Here is a 21365-nt window from a genome sequence, read left to right as displayed (position 1 = left end):
CAAGGAAAGCAAGGACAAAAAATAAACATGCAGAAACTGTAACTAAGGAAGAGGTTCCCATGGAGTCCTGAGCTCTGAAAGGCTTTAGTTATTATCTGACATCGGTCACTCATTTTCTAGTTGTGTGTATTTTCCAATATGTGAATGCAAATAGCTCTCAATATGAACCCTGATTGCTTATTTTTCCTCTTTTCAAGCAGGTGGTCTAGGAGAATCAGCAGTTACAGGAATAGTTGTGGGCGCCTTGCTTGGAGCAGGATTGCTAATGGCTTTTTACTTTTTCAGGTTAGTCAAATTAATTGAGCATTCTGTAAACTCTTTATTTGTCATCCCAACCCCTAAGCTCCTTGGCAGCACATCCATGATGGGAGGTAGAGTGGTCCCATAATTGTTGGTGGTAACGTTCCCACCAAAGACAGTGAACACACTTCGATTGCCTTTTTGTGTATATCCAAATCATTTTATCGACTCAGGGCCTTATCCTGCAACCGCTTAGATCTCTGAGTAACTTTACTCATGGAAGTAATTCCAGTGAGTTCCAGTCATTCGTGGTTGCTTTAGTAAAGTGCCCTGGCCTTGAAAGCACTCTTTGCTTGGTACTCCATGCCAGCATGATTGTGCAGGCTGTGATCGTGCAATAGATGTGTATCACTTGCCTGGTACCGTGCTTATTCTTTGAGTATTGAGTGTACTGTATCGGGAAGAGACTTCTGTTTTGGTATAAGAGAGCATTTGGATTTCAAAGCTGTGCATTTAACTTAATAAGCTGAGGTCAGTGCAGGGCAATCAGTGTTTTATTCCTGTTAATCAGCAAATCTAAAGTCTTGAGAGTTGATCCTACACTGACAGAATAAATTAGTTATACATGTTCAGCATCTTATATATACTATAATTTATCCTCTTATGCTACAGATGAGAAAAGGCAGATAGGAGAATAGAATTAACTTCTGCATATAAGAATCAAGTAATTCGATCCAAGAAAAATACCTGTTTATAAAAAAATGTTAACAAAATTTTAAAAAGTAAAAATTGCTTCAATTCACCAGTAACTTCCAAGGTTTCAAAGGATCCCAGAACCAGGATTATTCATCACGTGCTTGCAACTGAAATTCTGCAGGGTGATTTTGTTCATTCATGTGTTTGGTGCTTATATAATATATTGTTTGGGTTTAAGACAAGATAAGTTAGCTGCGACTCATTAAAGACTGTCTTTAAAAGAAAAAGAAAATACAAGTCTGTCTTTATATTGTATGTCATCAGAAGTTCTTGCATCTTTTATGCATTCTCAATCTGAGATGATCATTCTTAGGTGTGTTTTTTAGCATTGCTGATATTGGGAGGGAATTAGTATGTGAGGGCAAGAAGTGAGGCAAAAGACATATCCTGAGCTGGTATAAACTATGGAAAACATCATTGTAGGAACAGGTCTTAAACTCTCAGTCATCTGACACAAAGATTTGGATTGGAATTCCATGTGAGCAAAGGTGAGCACCTGTAAAAGTAGATGTACACACCTGATCTCAACACCCAGTCTTTGTATTTATGGTCAGAGGGGAGAAAAGGGCACTTTTTTCAGTGCAGTTGTCATCCTCATGTAAAAGCTAAACTAGGTCAGAAGAATGCCTCTTAAAGATGCCTATTTCTCTCCTTTGGCTGAAGGAAGCCACGAGTAGTCTGTAAGATGGATCTGCATGTTGGAGACATCTAAAGACACATGGGTGAATTTCACCCTGCATATCTGGTTGCACTCACTCAAAGCAGGAACAGTGACAACCTTCCAATTCTACCACTGGAATAAACATATGATACATAACGTATCAGGATGTATGGGTCAGATTTTGAGAAAATATAGCTCTAGCAATTTTGTGCCTGAAAATAATTTGTTCCTCCAGTTTCTGTACCTTTCAAACTGTATATGTACCTTCTGATGATATCTCATTTGGGTCTGTAATTACCACAAATGAGCTTGCAAACACGGTTTTGAGTGTGCATGGAAACCATTAAAAGATTCAGGTAGTAGTTCTGACATGTAACTTTGAAAGGATTTAAACTTAAAGAGCTACATTTGTAAAATGGGAACTGTCCTTGTGCATAAGCCTCTACTGTGCATGTTCTGACTTGTGGAAGGATCTGACCTGAAAATACATAAATGAAGTAAAGAACATAGTTTTTTAAGTAATTTTGGAGCCTACTGATACAGACACATGTCTAGGGAATCTTCTCAAGACTTGGAGGTACCCACTTTTCTACTGAGCCATGTTACCCAGATTAAAACCTTGATGTTTTGAAAATCATTCTTCCACTGCTACGTATCTAGCTCTGACTCCTGGTACACATGCAGGTGGACCAGAGCTTTCCTTGGCACACAAGCTTATCATCATGCATTGGCACAAGCAGTAGGGTATGCACATGGGCCTAGAATAATGCTCTTCTGAAAAATTCGTCCTGAAACTGAGTAGAAGCATAAATGCATAAAATCTACATGTGAATCTTCTAACGATTTTTGGGGGAGATTTGAATACTAAAGGGGAAACTGAAAGGCAGCCAGAGGGCTTGTTTGATGTATAAAGTAACATAACAGAATTCTTCAAAAGGCCCTAGAGGAAGACATACAGGAAAAACTGTGTCTGATGCATGAGCAATTGTATTTATTTCTTATCTATCCTCTACATCCCTCTTCTTAATTCATCATACTACCTCCTCTGACACTACAAATATAGTAGCTTTCTGAGAAGGAGATGGGGGATTAGTTAGTTAATACGTAGTTTCAGTGAGAAATGCAACTGAATAGAGTCAGATCTGTTTGAACTCTGCAGAAAGTGACCCCCCCGCATACTGGAAAAAAGTTTGGCTTTGATCAGTATAAAGCAGTGATGTGACACAGTTCACATGACACTTCACAAAAACTTCCTAATCACTTAGATCAGAAATTTTCAAAGAAGCAAACGTCTGTGTTTTGGTGCTTTGAGACTGCCGTGTAGAAATCAACAGGCATTCTTGAGCCTGGGTAAAATGTTTTGAGGCAAACTACTTTAATCTTTGACCAGGGTTTCACATTCTGCCACATTTCATTTTTCAACTGGCACCCAGCTGTCCCCTACAGGCATTCTTTATAAGGGAAGCCCTGTTATCCAATAGCTGGAGAAGGATTTCTCACTCTGTTTCTCTCCTTTCATGCAGAAAGAAATACAGAATAACTATTGAGAGACGAACTCGACAGGAGGACTGTAACATGGGGAAACATCGGCAGTTACGTGAAGACTCCATAAGATCTCATTTTTCTGCCGCATAAAGAAGAAAAAGAATCCCATTCTTCCTAGGGAAAAAAATAATTAGGGAAAAGACACAACCAAAGACATCATTGTAAAAAGAAGAGGCTCTTGAAGAACTCACTCTTTTAAGCAGTAATTTTGTCTTAATTTCTTTCAGAAGCTCAGGAATGATTTACTAATCACATTATGCCGCATGGCCTTTCATCTCATGAAAAAAGAAAATGATGCAGTTTGATGTCATAAGATGTACTTGGTATGTAAAGACAGTATTTCTTAAGGCATGTATTTAAGGGCAGGAGATCTGAGTTTAGTTGATGGGGAATGCCTCATTCTGTTCTTTTTTGTTTAGCCCCTATCACCTCCTTCCTTAATTGCATCTCACCCGTGGGTATCAAATATGGTTTCACAGGCACAGATGCTGGTTGCTGGTCAAAAGGAAACAGGGGATTCATTTGGGGTATGATCCTGCATCACTGAATCGTTGCCATTGATAACAGGGGATACAAACTGGGTATATGGAGTTCAGTTCAGGGAGGGAACTGATGCTTGGGTGTAATTAACTCCACTGAGAAATTCAGGCAAGTGGAAACACACCCGAACCATTCTTTCCTTGTTTGTGTAGTGTCACAATCAAAAGCACTGACTCTTCCTCTTAGGTGCTGGGAGTTAGGAAGAACTCCAGTGAAGGATGAGGAGTTTCACTGGTATGAAATAGTGAGAGAGAAGACAATCAGGCCTCCAAAGAGGACTGGCTAATTCGTCAGTCTTGTACATGTTTTATCATGCTCTTTTCTCTCCACTGCCATGACTTCTCAGAGAGGCAAATACAGAAAAAATGTAGAGCCTGCTCCTGTTCCCAGTGAAGTCAGTGGCAAAATCCCATTAACTTCAGTGAGCACAGGACTGCATCCAAAATTGTAAATATGAAAGTGTTTGTATAGCTGAGTCAATTCAAAAGGGGATCTTTTTTGTGTACAAATGCCATTCCATGCTACCATTTTATTTTTAGGATATTTTTTATCTTGTATTTTTCTATTAAAGTATCTATTTTGGCTTTGGTAGGATTAAAAGTTAAGGGAAAGTACATTTTGAAGACATATTTTTTGTGATAGGAGTAACATGTAGGGAGAGTCAACAGCTGTAAATACATCCAGTGTTTAGGGGAGGAGAATCAGTGTTTAGGGGAGGAGAAGTGATTTTATGGATATTATCAGACTTTTCTTCTCCAGGCACGTGCAACATTCAAATAGTTATTTAAACAATATAAATGCAGTTATTGAATTCTCTGTGTGATGATGGCTCTGATCCTGAAAATAATGAACTTTCCACATGTCAAATAGTCCTACATTAGTTGGTGAGTCTAACTCTTCAAGTGTGTACAATTAAACATGGAAGGAACTACCTTCAGGAATCAGGCTGGTATAACACTACTCCAGGGCTGACTTTAATCCTGCTGCCATCAGTATCCCTGGGACTTTTGCCGTTGATTTTACCAGGAGCAAAACTGAATCTGTGATGAATTAGCTACTGACAGGTTAATTTTTACTAGACAAAGGAGAGCTCTGCGCTTTCTAGTCAGCAAATGGAAATGAACAGTATAATAAATGTGGTGAAGAAGACCCAAAAAATAGTCTGTGGGAAAACCCAGCTATGACTGTGGTTCTAGTGCATGAAATCTTTTGGTTTATCCTATTCTGATTTCATAAGCAGAACTTTCTGGTCTCAACAGTCACAGTCAGACTTGCAAGTTAATCTCAAAACTGGCACTGAAGCCTGTGTTCTACAAATATTCTAGGCCGTGAGAAACCAGAGTGCCAATTCAGAGAAACCGTTTTGGGGTAGCTGGAAGTGGATGAAGAGCAAAGGCTGCCTCTGTCTTCTTTCTGCTGCCTTTTATTTGTTGATGGGGAAATACCCCATGGACTATTTCCTTGCACTTTTGTTTTTCTTATGTTTCATTTGTATCTTAGCATATGCAGGGTTCATTACCTGCCCTTATGAGATATTGTCCGATGTGCCAGGCAGCCAGAGGGCAGGGCTTCCTGACTGTCAGGGCAGCTCCAGTATCGGTGGTGGATGTAGACCAGGTGGATCTCATGTCGTTAGTACTCACTGTAACAGCTGTTGTTCACACAGTAGATTTCCCTCATCCCATTTCCCAGTCTGGTCATGTATGACTTCTGCAAAGTTGCCTTCGCCAGAGTAACACTGCAGTCAATGGACAGTTTTCTGAATTAGCTGCCTTATCTCATGAGCACCAGAGAAGAATGTGGGCTAGAGCAGCGTTCATACAGCTGTGGAGCTGGGGAGAAAAAAAGACTTCCTGATTAATTTGGGGGATTTTTTTCAAGCAGTTGAATTTGTCTAGTCCCTGGGCATGCTTAAGGTTTGGGTTTTTAAAAAAAATTTCCACAAGAGTTTTGATCTATTTCTTGTTTTGCAAATAGGCATTTCAGTATTTTTATCCATCTGACTACCACAGAAAAAGGCAAGGAAAATTTTTAAATATTTAGAGAAAAGAAAGTATGATTTGAAGCATAAACTCTTTTTGAAATTATGTTTGTTATGACTTGCCTTGCAATGTGAACTAGTACTCAGACAGTCACTAGTTAGGCAGCAAGACAGTAGTGTAGACTTGCATTTTTCCTGTGCCATGCAGAGTCAGGTCAGACCGGAAGATCTGAGCCAGGAGATCTGGCTGGGACAATAAATTGTGAAGACAGCTTTTTTATTGTGTAAACTTACTATAACTAAACATACTGAAAAAAGAAGTGCAGTGAAAGGTCACTTTTTAATTAAAAAGAAAATAATTCTAATACCCACTTTTATGTAGGGTTTTTAATCGTGATCTCAAGAAGTATTGTTATGAGATGTCTGTTGGTGGGATGCTGATGGAGGCCCAGCAACAACTTCACATCCCAGCACCTCCCATGAAAGGTGAACCTTCTTGCACATCACAACATTTTAGATCAGTGACTTTTAATCTTTCTAAATTGGTGCACACCTACCTGTGTGTTTTTCCCAGTGTGGAGATCATTTAAGACATTTCACATAAGTAGATTCCTGTATAGCATAAATAAACTTGCTCTTCTTAGCTGCCTTTCACAGGCCTCTTGCTCATAGTTACCAGGTCTTCTATGGACCCTAGATCAAAAACTGCCTTGAGTTTAGATTATTCAGCAGAGAGATTCTTTACCAGCTAATGCACTTTTCCTTTCTGGTTCATCTGCATTAGCTCAATGCCACAATGTTTAGGCTTCAGACTCTGTAAGGGAATGTCTAATCAAAATAATAATAATTGATTCTCAAAAGAGTTTTCAAAACCTACATTTTTGGCTTCAACAAATTGCCTGTATTACAAGCTTACATCTGTATTACAGAGCAGCAGAAAGAGGGCCTTAACTCAGCTCAGCAATTTAGAACACACTTAAAATATGCTCAACTTCAGCTTGTAAGTGCTTTGCTCATTTGGGATCACAGGGTATGTTTCTGGCCATGGCTGAACCATAGGGAATCTTGCCATATGCCTGAATCAGAGAAGGGTTGGTCCCATAGGCCGTATGTTTATTGCTAAATCTTACAGTTGTGCCTACTAAACTGAAATTGAACTAGTGCTTCATACTTCTTGTTTGTCAAAGGTTGACAAATTATGCTAATTTAGCATTTTTAAAAATTACCAAATACTGGTCAGCTTAATAGCTGATTCACCTCAGAATCCACTTCTTGAGGATTCTATGGACAAATTACCTGACTTCCACCCTCTGATCTTCAACATGTAGACTTCCACTGCAGGTTGGCAAAGATGAAGCAAAACTTTCAATAGTACCTGTGATTTAGTATGCTGAGACCCACAACTTTAGAGTCAGATGCCTAGGAACTTTGTCCTGGGCCACTGGTAGTTCTGGAAGTTCTGTTTATGGACAGTTTGTGTCCCCTGAGTTGTCTGTGACTACCACCATCACTAGTTAATTACCAGTTCCTTCTTTGATATGCTTCACTGAAGACCAAGCCCATCTGAGTTCTGAGAACAGTCATTGCTAAAACGTGATTGAGAGCACTGTGCACCTTGCAAGATTGTGGCCAGAATTTAGTTTATTAAAGACTTATATACATTCACTTCTGAAAATAAATTTCATTAATCTATTTTCCATTTATTTTTAAGAAATGCTTCTTTGCATTATTGAAAGTATCTGTTGTTTTTTAATGGAGAATTATTAAGGTGTAGCTAATGCTTTGCAAACATTTGTGCTGGACAAAATAAGAGTGTGCTCCCTGACACCATGTTTTACTGGGAGATTGATCTCTGATTCGTTATTTGATTTGGAGATGTGATCATGTTCTCATTAACCTGATCAAAAAACTTTTCATTGATTCAGTAGAAAGAAACTCAGGCCCTCAGTGAAGGCTTTAAACTCAGCATCTTGAAGCAGTTCAGAGTGTTTCTCAGCTTTGCAGTAGAACAGGCTGCATCAGCCTTAGCTGACCTTGGCTCCAGTGCAGTTTTCACCTCATGAATGCCATAATACTCCTGGAAAGCCAAGAATAGACATCAAAGACAGGAAGCTAATAGTCCTGGTCATAAATTTCTTTGGCAATTCAGTCCACCTTTTCCGGAGCTCAAGACAGTTCCACATCCTTCACTACCCTCCTCTGTACTTCAGAGTAGCCATGTAGCTGTTCTGTTTCTTTAAATAAAGCAGTTGAGGTTATTTTTCCTCATTTTCTCCCAGGGTAGAGTGAACACTCTTGAATTCCCCATTTTTTTCATGCTCTTTTCTCTAGCTTCGGAAGTACTTTGAAAAGAGACAGCCATTTTCCATCATTTAGTCATAAATGCTCCCTCTTCACTGAGAGGTGGCTACTACATAATTTCAGCCGTTGTTGATCGCTGCTGTGCTGCTCAGCTGCCAGCACACCTCATGTTGGCCCGTGGCCACACCAGCCATTATCAGAGATATAGACCCAGAATTGACTGGTAATGCCCGCCTTTTAACCAAGCAAAGTTGGAAAATTGGATTGACAAAAAACTTTCTGAAGTATAATGTGAATTTTGTAGCTGGCATCCTTTCCTTTTAAAAACACCCAAGGCTGGCACTATAAAGTGTGGTTATAGAAGCAGTCTGATTAAAGCTAAAATGGTTACTGGGTGCCACTGGGCTCACAGAGAATGCTCTATCCAAGCATGGTGAGATGATGTCAGGTGGTGTCAGCCAGTCTTTTTTCTTTTTCCCCTAATTGTTGTTGCTATAAAATGGTATAAAATTTACTGACCACCCTCCCCAAAGGAGAGCGTACGGCAACAGAAGTATAAGTTTCTAATGGTACATTACCCTTTGTGTTGGTCAGCAGCATGCCCTAGTAACTTGTCTCACAACAGTGAATGATGAAGGGACAAATTTCAGCAAAGTACATGTTTTGTAGGGGACAGCTTTAGCCCTTTTCAGAAGCAAGGAAGTACAAAAGTTACTTTTTTAATATATTTTTGAGGATATGCTGGAAAAGTTTCGCCTTCAGATGTGTTGTGTGTGTCTCCTCTCCTCACCCGCTTTCTTTCTTGCTGTTGAAAGCACGAAAAGATTTGTGTGTGTGTGAAACCTTTCAAGTGGAAGAATGGAAGTGTTTGCACTGTGCATATCCCTGCTTAGAGGCAGAAATGAATTCAGATGGCTTAAGGCCTGTATTTTTTCCATTCTCAGATACCTTTTAACATCTGAGCTCTGAGACTGATGGAAAATAATTGTTGAAATGAAAACAAATAGCTGTTTGTGAGAGACCTCAGACCTGGCTGTCCACAGGGGTCAGCAAGCTGTGTGGCAGACTTTCATAGTGTCTTTTCTCTTCTAGAGAATAACAGGAAGCCTAAGCACCGTGGTTTTCTGCAGTGAAACCTTAAGTCTGGAATAAATGCAGCTCTTACTTTATCTCACCCATAGAGGAAGAAAGGATAAAGGTTAATGTTGAAGTTTTTATGAGGTTACTGCTGGTTTTGATCAAGAAGGTAATGCTGCCACAGCTTTGAGGCTTCCTTGGGCTAGTGTTTAATTATGTCCAGTGCATCATTACATAGACTGTTCTGTTATGCTACTACTTCTTCCAGAATTTATTTTTCAGAATTACTCCTAACTGACATACACCAATTTACAGCATAGAAAACTAGCTTTTGAAAGGAGAGGCTTAGAGTTCATTCAAAATCTCTCACTAACCACTAAGTTAATAAGCTGCATCAAAGGCAAAGTATTCTAAATAACATGACACTACTAAAGTTTGTATGTTAAGCTATAGTACTTCAGAAATTTAATGTGGATTCATTAGGTGTTAAATCTTTGACAGGTTAAAATCCACTCTGTGTGAACTGCTGCTTGGTGTTTCTGTCATGTGAATGTTTCTAGAGGACACTTGAGCAAGCGAAGAAAATGTACCAAAAAGGGTATTTTAAAAAATAATCTTGTTTTAATTATTTCTTCTGTAATCTCAACTGGTGTACACAGGGAACACACAATGCCTCCCCACACACAAACTATGAACAGAGGTTTTGCTAATGTTACACTAAACCATCAGCAGACATAATGAGCACAGCTATGTTGGTTCATACTTGGTGATGATCTGGACTTCTCTTTCTTTGTGAACTGCATATGCAGTGTGTCAGAGGAACGAGCCACCACTGAAAAGCCAATATCACAGTTATTAATCAGTGGTCATTTATCTTAGTGCCATGTGAGATGATAAATATTTCCTCCCGTATTTAGTATCTCCCTGAGGTAGCTTTGTGGCAGATGTTGTGATGACTTCTGCAGTATAGTAAGTATGCAAGAGATGCTCAGGGATTGATTATACTCCCGTGATGATACTATTGACTGTACGGAGGATGGGATCAAGCTCTTTCTGCACAGTACGCTGTCTTTATTGTTCAATATCTGCTTTCCTCAGTGGAAAGCTTATTCGCCTTTTAAACCTCACATAGCCCCCTTACCTAAAATTTAACTAGGATTTAAGTGGTGCATGGGGCCTGCTTAGGGTGTACCCTAAGCAGGTACATAATATGTTGGGTATTTACCTAGTAACAAAATTGTCTTCACTGTGCAGGTCTAAAAGTTCTGACATGACTTGGGTAGAGTGGTAGGATGAAGGCAATGGGTAGATTTTGCTGTGTTTTTGTGCAAAGGGTATAATTATCGCAAATATAAGAGGACTCAGGATAGTCACTGTGGACATTAACTTAGTCCCTTTTTTTCGGTGATACTGTTCATTGTTAATGTAAAAATACTGGACAACAGAGAAACCTTGTTACCAGTCTAGTAGAAAACAAATGGAAAGCTGCACAGTATATTGTACTGATGTAAGTAGAACTATGTGCATATAATGTGATTTTATTTATTGTTGTTTTTGTGTAGAGGAGAGTGCATATTCATGACTGTGGATATAACCTTTATTTGTGTAATGTATTTTATTTCTTTTACAACTTGGTCATTTAAAATATCTACATTCATTGATGTCCTTTGACTTTTTATTCTGTGCATTTTCTTTCACGTATTTTAAAAATGTAAGAATATCACATAGCCTAATTTGTAACAAAATGTTTCCATTAAAGACTTAGGAATATGTTATCACCTGTTTCTGTGCTGTCTTTTGTCACCATTTACTACATTCTTAGCATGTTTTATATAGAGGGTGCTGTCAGATGGTACAGAGTTAATAACAGGAGGGTTATTCTGGGTCTAAGACACCATATAAACCCGATTTTAGTAATGTTTAGTAACTGATTAAATCGGGAATCAGTCTAACCTTTCTTTGGGAATAAAATTCCCCCTGGCATTTTAGGGTCTGGGAAAGATTTTAATTCATATAAACAAACTTTGGATATTTTTCTGTTTATTCTCAGTCCTCCAGAAATGCAGTTAAATAGGAACCAAATTATTTAAATACGTTGGAACCTTAACTAATAAACATTAATTTTTATAACCTGCAGAGAGGCACAACTTACGCATTTTACTAACCTACAAGTCCATTTATTTGCAGCAATTTTATCAAATTGGGGAATTTAATTCTGTTTCTTTCCTGTGCTATTAAATACAGTCTTCAGTTATCCTGTTTTGTCTAGCTTTCTGCTCTCTGTATGCATGTGTATGTTGTAGCAATGTTGGCAAATTTAAAATTTGTGCTTGAGAGTATGCCAGGCCTTTATAATCTAAAATAACTTGGAAATGAGTGTGAGGAAGAAGTATTTGATCACGCTCGTGTCAAAACTACAAGTACCAAGAATTCACTAGAGAGTCGATAGAGAGATGGAAACATCTTCTGGATTAACTATGGACCTAAAATCTTTCTGCAGCCCAGGAAAGAAAAATACAAGGAGTAAAAATAAAGGCTTGAAGAAGACCATTCAGTTAGGGGAGGGTTGAACTACTTTCCTAGGTGCAGTGCCTTTCACCGGTAAATCTCTATGTCACTAAATTTAATTAACTCAATACTGCCAACAAGGAAATTAATATTACCAAGTTGTACAGCTTATTAAAGGTGCAAAGAGATTAACTTTCTGAAATCGTAGAAGATATTCCCAATCTACTTTAGAATTCAGATGATTTAAAATCTGCCTCCTCAGAGATACACTTCTAATTGTATGAATGTTGTATAGATATAAATTACTATTTCTCCTGCTTTTGCTTGATGGTTTTGCTCTTACATCTTCATGCCGTATCAGACAGGAATTCTTTAGAAGTAACTAGCGGTTTTCCAGTAATACTGTATAAAGCATTGCAGAAAAAAAATTTACAAATAGTGTTTTGTGTTTCTGATAACTGCAGTAATCATTAAACATGTTCTGTGATCTTTTTAGAAGTGCATATTTTACATGACTCATCTCTGGTTCAGTATGTCCAGTATATGACCCTCAGGCTATTAGTTGATGTCCAACATGTCATTACTTTCACAGTGGCAGGACTTTCTTCCACTGTCACTAGATTTTTTTCTCTTTTAATAGTTTATCCTTCAAAACAAATGCTTGAGATATGTGTGATGAATTGTGTGCATGTATACATATATCAATATTTATGAAACAGTTAATCCAAATGTGTTGGGTATCTTTTTGTCAGTCAGTATCAGCCAGTCTGACAGGTAAAAATTTCTTATGGTGAAATTAGTTGTGGCAATTGATCTTCAGTGGTAGCAACTTTTGGATATCATTCTAGATATCCTGTAAGCTAGCTGGACACATTTTTGTGCCTTTCTTAGGAAAATATTTCTTGAGGGACATTCATCACATTTCTGAAAAATTATGGTGGCATTTGAGCCAAATCTTGGTCTTGAAACTCAGCCAATGTTTTCTTGAGTTGAAAGAGCACTGCCAATAAAAAGTAATTGTACAACTGACAGAACCTCTTTTGTTGCCTCCTAGGAATAACCATAATTTACAGTCTCTAATGCCAAAGAGGGTCTCCCTGTGTATACATGCTACTCTTGGTAAATTTTCCTGAGTCATCTTAGGGTTGGTTTGATGGTCTTCAGTCCTCTGCCTCAGAAGAAAAAAATCCTATTTCCCTTTCTTTAAGTAATTACTCTGCCTGGCTATTTGTTCTGGCAGTGCAGTGGTTTATTATCACCAGTGTCTATCACTTCTTCACAGAATTTGCACAATAAACCCCTGCTTTCAATTTTTAGATGCTTGTATATATAGTTTAGAAACTAGCTGATGGCAAAAAATTGTAACCAGAGATTTATGCTTCTCCAGGACAGGGTGTGTAGGAAGCTCATGTCTGTGGAAGCCCTGGTCTTCTCCTACCTATATTTCTACAGTACCAAAGCAGACAATTTCCCCAGCCTACTCTATTTCTAGTATTCACTATGTGAACAACAACCAAAGACCGACTACTACTGTGCTATGAGCGAGGAAGCTCCACAACTGGCTATTTCTCCTTCTGTCTCCCTGTTGGGGTCTAGCAGGCTTACAGCATACTCAAACCATACAAAACACAGAGGAGAAGCGGTGCTGTGCCTCTTCCTCCTACTCTTGCCTAGTGTTAGAGTAGTAGTGGTGTGACTGGGGGAAAAACAGTGTCCTGGATTTGGATCAGGGACAGGACTGCAGTTTTTCTGCCTCCTAAGAGAATAATCTAAACATGAATGCTATTTATGAACCAGTGTCTTGCTGAACTCATTTACTATTTTATAAAAAAAGGAAAGTGCCTCAAGTAAAGGCATTTATAAATAATTTTCCCATAATGTAAATGCCTAGACTAAGAGACTACAGCAGGCATTTCTCACTTATTTATCTTGCTGCAGCAGAACAATTTTTTATTGTTATTTAGCCTTCAAAGGGAAAGAGTGAGAAGACAGACTCTGCACTATAGCACAGGGACCATTCTGACAGCCCCATGGATTTGTGGATTTAAATCCTTCTTCAAACTGAACGGAAGATACAATCTGGGGCTTGTTACAGCCCTGGAACTAATATTTATTAAAAGGACAGTAGTAGGAACAGTGCCTCTGAGCGTGGCTGTCCTGGCCAAATTAGATGCCTGAACCAAGGGCAAGACTAATGTCTCTGACTTCTGAAGACAGAGAAAGCTGCTCTCATGATGAAGAATTTTAGATAGTGTGGAAGTCCTGACAGCAGTCTCTGTCATTAAACTCGCACATGTGTATAATATGCCCCTGCTAGAACGGATTGCCAGTAATGATTATGTTGAACTATTGCCTGGGCAACCTTAAATTGTAGAGCATGCTGAGACTCCTCTGCATTACTTGTTTCCATGTGCTCTAGATGGAGGCTCTAGAGAAAGAATTATCAGCCCCTGGCTGAATCCTTTCATGCAAGATTTCTTCAAAACAAGTGAAGGGATCCTGCTTGCTCCCTTTTGATTACTGCAGTGTGTCGTGGGATATCAACAGGAACAACAGCTTAAGAAATACCTTTCTTAAGAAAAAATACTTAAGAAGTACCTTTCATGCTCAGGCGTCAAAGGAACAGGAGTCTCCAAAGAACAGGGATTGATAAACCCCCTCAATTAGGTCAGGGAGAACAAAAAGCATGGCAACAGCCTGATGAGCACAGGAAATTAAACTGGAGGAATCAGACTACTGGGTAATGACTGGAAAAAAGTATATTACAGATCAAGAAGATCAGGGCTTTAGTCTGTTCTCAGAAGAGATGTACCAGAGCAGAGGACTGGCCAATATCCAACATCCTACCCTCCTGGGATAAAGAGAAATTAGGCTTTCTACTGGGTCCTGGGCAGTTTTAGGGAAGAAGTAATAGAGCCTGTCAGGAAGGCACCAAAAGCTTTAAAGAATGTGGACTAGTCTCTGCCTTTTTGCATGCCTTCTTAAACAGAAATAAACCTCAGAACCACCTGGGATTCACCCAGCACCAGTTATAAGTAGGAATAACGGAGTAAGGACATCAAACAAAGGAAAATGTAGGCTATGTATCAGGAAAAATTGCATAAGAGTGTGATCTATTAGCCCTCAGGCAGCCCTCCCAAAGGGGGTGGAGGTGGAATTTCTTTTGCTCAAAGCATTAAAATCCCAAGCCCTTGAGAGTGTGCTGCAGGAACAATCCCACACTGACTGAAGGGAGGATGAGGTGATTTAACTGGTGGTCATTTCCACCTCCAAATCCCTTTTATGTACACGCCAGGATGCCTTTAGTGACAAGCTGCAGTTCAACGCCAGAGCTGAAAGCAGCCTGGACACAGCTCGAGAGAGTGATTCAGAAGAAGTAGACAGGAAAGGAGGTATAGAAAGGGGGGGGGGGGGGGGGGGGGTCAATTTAACTGAGACAAGCCAAAATCCATAAAAAATTTTCCAGTTCAGTTTACGATGGGAACTCAGGCTGAAACAAAGAAAGAGTGGTTAAGTGATCCCATCATTCCTTGAATATTTATAGATGCATGTCACATGTCAGTGGCAAGTATTTTAAAGCCTCATTAACATTGCTTTCCTTAGTCAAGGTCTGACAAATTAATACAGATATTAAAGGCTTCTACCTCCAACAAGATACCACTGCTCTGTGAGCCCTCACCTGGATCTGATGAGGGGAAATTCTTCCTCTGCCTGAGCTGCAGCTGAAACAAAAGTTTCCATCAGCACCAGCACCAAACACTTAATTTCCTCCTCTCTACAGCTCCCTCTTCTCTGCCAAGGAAATAAAAATAAAGGAGAAATAACCTTTCCTAATCGTGAATGTCTGCATAAGAGAACAAGTCTTATTTCACCCCTTTACATTGTCAGTCCTTTCTATAGTCCCTCCTTACATCACTTGTTTTCAGTTTGCCATTTTTCCCTTAATTTCTTCCATCATCCTCTCTAGCCTTTCTAGTCCATACCTAACCTCTGCCTGCCGATTTTTCAAAGTGTTTGCTTTCTCCTTCTTCAAAGCTATTTTTAAAATTGTTTTTGTCTTGTTTTAAAGAGTCCACCTGGATTGTCCACACCTGGAGAAAAAGCGTCAGCCAAGCTGGCAGCTTGAGGCAATAAATCTCCAGCCCAAGGGTCTTTCTGTGGGGCTTACCAGCCTGTGCTGAGGAGGGCTGCATTCTGCTCCTTTGTCACTGATCTGCTCTTATTGTCATTTTACCCCCTTACTGCTGCAGGGACTACTACTGAGGGAGAAAGTACCTTTTCTAATGCTGTGGGGCTCTGATTTTATTTCTGGCTCACAGCAGAAATGTAAATAACCATGAACAACTGCATTGCTTCAGAGGACATTGCTTATGTCACCTGTCCATTAGCAAATAGCACATAGTGCCATTATTATTTGTTTTCATAAAAAGTAACACAACTTTCCTGAGGATGTTATGAAGATTTTTTTTATTCATAGAAATAACTGCCTTCTCTCTGATTTCTCAGAGCCTCATCTCCCAGACTGGAAGAATGATCACAATCCAATTGCAGCCTCCAAGCTCATATGGACCACCTGTTGAAAATAAAGTTTGTTGTTTGTCAAACAAACATTATGGGGGAGGCTGTGTTCTGCTAGAACATAATGTACCTAACTTGGCAGACTAATGTTAACAGGATAGTACCATTGTAGAGGGAGGAGGCAAAGACACACCCATACGTATCCCATAATGCCAACACAACTCTTCCTATTCCTACAGGCCTGTAAAATTTGAAGCTTACTGTGTTATCTGTAGACCGACAGCCCTGCGTTTAGGCAAAAAGAGCTACACCTTTGAACTCTGATAGAAACTACATTTTATATAAGGCTCACAAAGTAAGAAAGTCCTACGTAAACCTTATCCAATGCACACCACAGGGCATTTACAATGAGCAGCTCTGCCTCTCAAAGAATGTTTTAACGTTCTGGCTGAACGCCAGCTCAGTTTTCCTTGAATAGTAAGTTCTTCAGCTGAAACCCTATGTAAGTCAATATGTCCCATCACAGATCCAGCATCTGGTGCAGCCTTTGTATTTCTGTTGTTGATTTGGCTGGATATTGAACCTGACTATGGGGCAAACCCTTGCATCAGAATAGAACAGGCTGGTTGGGTTAAAATGCTTCCAGATGCAGCAGTCAAGACTTGAAATAGGACATGTGGTTTTAAATCTCTCAGTTCAGGGGGTGCCTAATTTGAGATACTTTGATGTAATTTGACTTTTCCAGCAGCAAAGCCTTACTCTGAGAACATCAGATCTACCTCAGAATGATTCAGGCAGGCCCACATATAAACAATGCATCCACAATCACTAATCACTTGGAAAACAGAAGTACTACAAAAAAGCCAGGCCCCAAACCCTTTTCAAATCCTAAATCCTAAGTTACTACACTAAAAACCTGGTTATTATGTCTTTTCTTTTGGTAACTTGTTTCTTTTCACCCTGTGGAAAGGGACCTGGGGGTCCTGGTGGACAGAAAGCTCAACATGAGTGAACAGTGTGCTGCTGCGGCCAAGAAGGCCAACAGGATGCTGGGTTGCATCAGAAAGGGTATTGCCAGCAGAAGTAAAGAAGTCATTCCAGGCCACACCTGGAGTACTGTGTACAGTTCTGGTCCCCGCTATACAAAAAAGATGTGGACAGGCTGGAAGGGGTCCAGAGAAGAGCCACCAGGATGATCAAAGGATTGGGAAGCTGCCATACGAGGATAGGCTGGGAGATCTTGGTTTGTTCAGCCTTGAGAAAAGGAGGCTCAGAGGGGATCTCATCACCATGTACCAGTACTTAAGGGGTAGTTACAAAGAAGATGGAGACTCCCTTTTTACAAGGAATTACATGGAGAGGACAAGGGGGAATGGACACAAATTGCTCTTGGGTAGATTCTGTTTGGACATGAGAGGGAAAGTTTTCACAGGGAGGACAGTCACCACTGGAATAATCTCCCCAGGGAAGTGGTTGACTCGGCAACATTGGACACCTTCAAGAGTCGTCTGGACAGGGTGCTGGGCCATCTTGTCTAGACTGTGCTCTTCCTAGAAAGGTTAGACTAGATGATCCCTGAGGTCCCTTCCAGCCTGGGATTCTGTGATTCTGTGTATAGTTTTGCAAATGCACATATTAGGGAAACACTGAAAGTGGCAAGAAAACTGGATAGGAAACTTTGCAATACTGGGAAAAAAACCCCACCCAGGTGAATTACTTTTAACAAAGTTAAATATTAATATAGCAACATATGTGCTCCTTTCATTAGAAAGTCAAGAATGCTCCTAATTCTTTTCCTTTTTGTTGTTGGGAATTGACACAAGTATCTCTTGAAATTCCAGAAGCCCCACCAGCCCTGTGGATGTAACAAACCTGAAATCATTGCTTGACTAACACCTATTTTCAAACACAGTCTGAAGCAGGGCTTTCCATCAAAAACATCACCTCTTAGGTCTGTGGCTCTAGTAATTTTAAATGCCCACATATTTACACTACATTTACACTACTCCAGTGCTCTGTGTTTCATACGTTGCTTAAGCTTCCTTGTGGTTGCAGTGCTAACGGGATTAATTAATGATTCCCAAGGAGGTGAGCGTCCTAGGTGGGAGGCAGGAAGCTGGGCAGCTTTACAAACTACCTGTCTTGTTCTGCTAATGGAGCAAAATGTTCCTTACTGTGGTTATGTTTAAAAATCAAGGAAGTCATGTTGTACTAAATATTGCATTAACTGCAACTTAAAAAATCTAGCCAAAATGTATCAATGCATTCTCATGCACAACACATTGTCTTCTGTTAGCTCATGCCATATATATATTGGAAAACTGAAAGCATGCATTAACTATACACTGGAGACAGAGCTAGGTTGTGTATCTATGTGTTATTTTCAAAGAGTTGGGGCTAAATGCTTTTTACAGCATAAAAATCATGCCTTCTCTGTAGATTTACACATTTCTCTTGAATGTTTGAAGAGAAAATTAATAGTTGAGAAGCAACAGTTTTTAATGGAAATGAGGGGTCTTTTCCCTGACCATCCTTCTTTGCACAACCCTCTTCAGAGTTTGTAGTATTCAGAAAAGGAAAACACAGTTCTTTGCATAAAGGACAAGCTTTAGAAATTGTTCAAGACATGATCTACCAAAACAAATGTGGTAGAATTATTTCCACTGTCCCACCACTGAGTTAAGCCCTTAAGGTGCACGTGTGCAGGATTTCTCACGAACACTTCTACATAATACTATCAAACCAAAGTACATTCAAGGGTGAAAAGCTTTTCAATGCCTATTCCAAGTTCTGAAATTTCCTGATATATTTTCTATTTGTTGCCATTGTTACTCCTGATTTGATGATCACATGTGAAAAGTTTTATATCTAAGGTTGATTGAAAAATGTTCATACACACTGTGAAAAAGACTGTTGAACCCTTCTCATAATACTGTTTCCTCCAAAATGTTTGAATGGATGTTACATCTTCCTGAATTTAAAAAAAAAATAAATTTCTGTCAGTCTTTTTTTTTTTTTAAATCAATATTTTCTGCAAGGAAAATAGTCCTTTTTCTTTTGGAAAGCTCTGTTTTCAAGCATGTAACACAAAGAAATTACTTAAAGGTAAGATCAATATATTAAATAATGTTAACTTCACAATTTTTTACTGAAGAACACTCAAAGTTTCAACCAAGAGTTCTGCAGCAAGTTAAAATTTAAACGAAGGCTTTCTGTAATTAAGGGCCTCATTATGCCTTCCCCTGTGCTTGCCTTGTTTTCTGAAGGAATGGGATTAAGCACTCTGATAGTTTGTCCATCAGTGGCAAGTTTTGAAACAGCTGACTAATTTCAGCTACATTTGACAGAGTGGTGAAGGGGTCTGAAAGATACTTGGGTTTCATGCAAATGGATGACTAAACACAGGGAGGCTGTAAGAGTGAGCAGGAGAGAGAAACAGCTGAAAGTCTCTGATGGAAGGAATTGGAGCTGGGTTCAGCATTTATTGTCTCTGTTGGCCTGATGTAGCCAATATAAATAAATCCATGCACTGAGCGGGCAACCAAGCCTGCTATCCCAGACCTATTTCACAATAACAGTTTTGAATGGTAGTATAAGTTGGAGTCATTATTTTTCATTTGGCATTGAAATAAACAGAGGAAAAGGACAAGGAAAGGGAAGGATAAATATTTTTGCAAAACATATCTAAAACACTAATGAACATTAAATCATTTCTACAGGAGTTTGCAAATCAAAGGAAACAAGGAAGAAACCCTCCTTAGTTTGTTAAATTGAGAACAACTACACTTATTTTTGTTTTTCTACTATTATCTGGAATTTTCCTTCTTCCTAACATTAGCATTATTACCTTACATTTAAGCCTATGCTAAGTGTGATCTAGCACATGAGACAGAAAACAATAGAGGTCTGGTTTTCAGTATCAGAGGTGTCTTTGTTGTGGAAATTTGTCAGCTCCCAAACATTGTTTACACCGCATAGATCTGTGTACTTTGGCGGGCTTATAGCTTAGAACCTTAACTCCCCAGAGATGTGCTGCAACTTGTAAACCCATAAGGAATTTTTCAGGCCAGTTCTATATCCTAATTCATTCACTTGTGAGAACAGATCCATTATAAGACTTTTTAAAAGGCATTTTCAAATACTTGCTTTTTGTCATTCTTGCAGTAACAATGATTTTGAAACAATGAAATAGATGTCAGGTTAGCTCCTTGTACCAGATAGCTTTCTCTCTGGATTTCAAGGTAGAATTCCTAAAGCTTTGGTTTTATTATCTGAGATGCAGGAAAATAGAAGAGACAGAAAATATTTCAGCATTTGTTCCTGGCTTTTTTCTTGGATCTATTTCTAAATGTACTGCTTGCCCTTTAGGTCAAACGCCTGTATCAGCTGTGCAGCTGGACAAAATACTTCCAGCTAAAAAAGGCAAAAAAAGTGAATCATCAAATGAAACATTTAATTTTGTGTTAAACAGTAGAGTTCAGATAACCTGAACATTTTGGAGTTTTTTATTTGATCTCTTGCTGAGAAAACAACCTGTTTTCATTTCATTTTGTTCTGAATCTGTTACTCTTTGTGCAGACGTTTTCAGCTTATTTAATTAATCACTAACACAGCAAAAGCGTGAGTTGGGCTCTATATTACAGTATCATTTAATCCCATTCTTTCATTAAACATCTAAAATACTCTGATTTTTTCAGAGGAAAAGAATCAGCTTCCTTATTTGACTAGAGTTTATTCAGAACCTTCCACTACAATGAAAATGTAGCTCAGTAAATTTCTTTATACTTTGTCCCAGGCTTATATCTTCTTTGGCTGCCTGGAATACTTGGCTTGGCTCTTTTATCATTTTTTCACACCAGTGGCTTTCAGTCTTTCCCTCTTAATCTTTCATGTTTACTTTCTCATCTCTCCATCCTTTATAACATTTTCTTTGTACTATTAAAGGCACATATACAAATTCATTTTTTGAAAGACACACCAAAACTCAACTCATTCCTGAATGTCAGGAGAACATTGTGAATGATTTCAGACACCATTCCAGCAGGCCCATTCAGCATGAAGATGAGGCTTGCATTCACGGGGTAAAATGTACATCAGGACAGAAAGAAGATGGCTAAAGTTTTGCTGTGTTGTAACAATCTCTGCCTAAGAAATGGCCCAGAGAGGGGCTGTTGCAACTAGCAACACCTTGAAGCCCTGAAGATCCTCCTGACTGCCTCTGTTCCTGCCCAAGGTGAG

The 21365-nt window shown here is 39.1% G+C and overlaps 1 protein-coding gene across 2 annotated transcripts in view; it reads left to right on the top strand.

Moving 5' to 3' along the window:
• Positions 1–10876, top strand: part of NPR3 (natriuretic peptide receptor 3) — a 48209-nt gene extending 37333 nt beyond the window's left edge. Inside the window, exons 7-8 of one of the 2 annotated variants that reach the window (XM_064439455.1) lie at positions 201–285; positions 3181–10876. In XM_064439455.1, the coding sequence (XP_064295525.1) occupies positions 201–285; positions 3181–3292 (197 nt within the window). In that variant the 3' untranslated portion in view covers positions 3293–10876. Of the gene's footprint in view, positions 1–197; positions 286–3180 lie in introns of both variants that reach the window. The other variant, XM_064439454.1, reaches the window with a different exon arrangement.
• Positions 10877–21365: the final 10489 nt, after the last annotated feature.

This window comes from Phalacrocorax carbo, chromosome Z (assembly GCF_963921805.1).
Source record: "Phalacrocorax carbo chromosome Z, bPhaCar2.1, whole genome shotgun sequence".
NCBI classification, from domain to species: domain Eukaryota; kingdom Metazoa; phylum Chordata; class Aves; order Suliformes; family Phalacrocoracidae; genus Phalacrocorax; species Phalacrocorax carbo.
The sequence above is the reverse complement of the archived record's forward strand: the minus strand, read 5'-3'. Positions and strand labels throughout refer to the sequence as shown.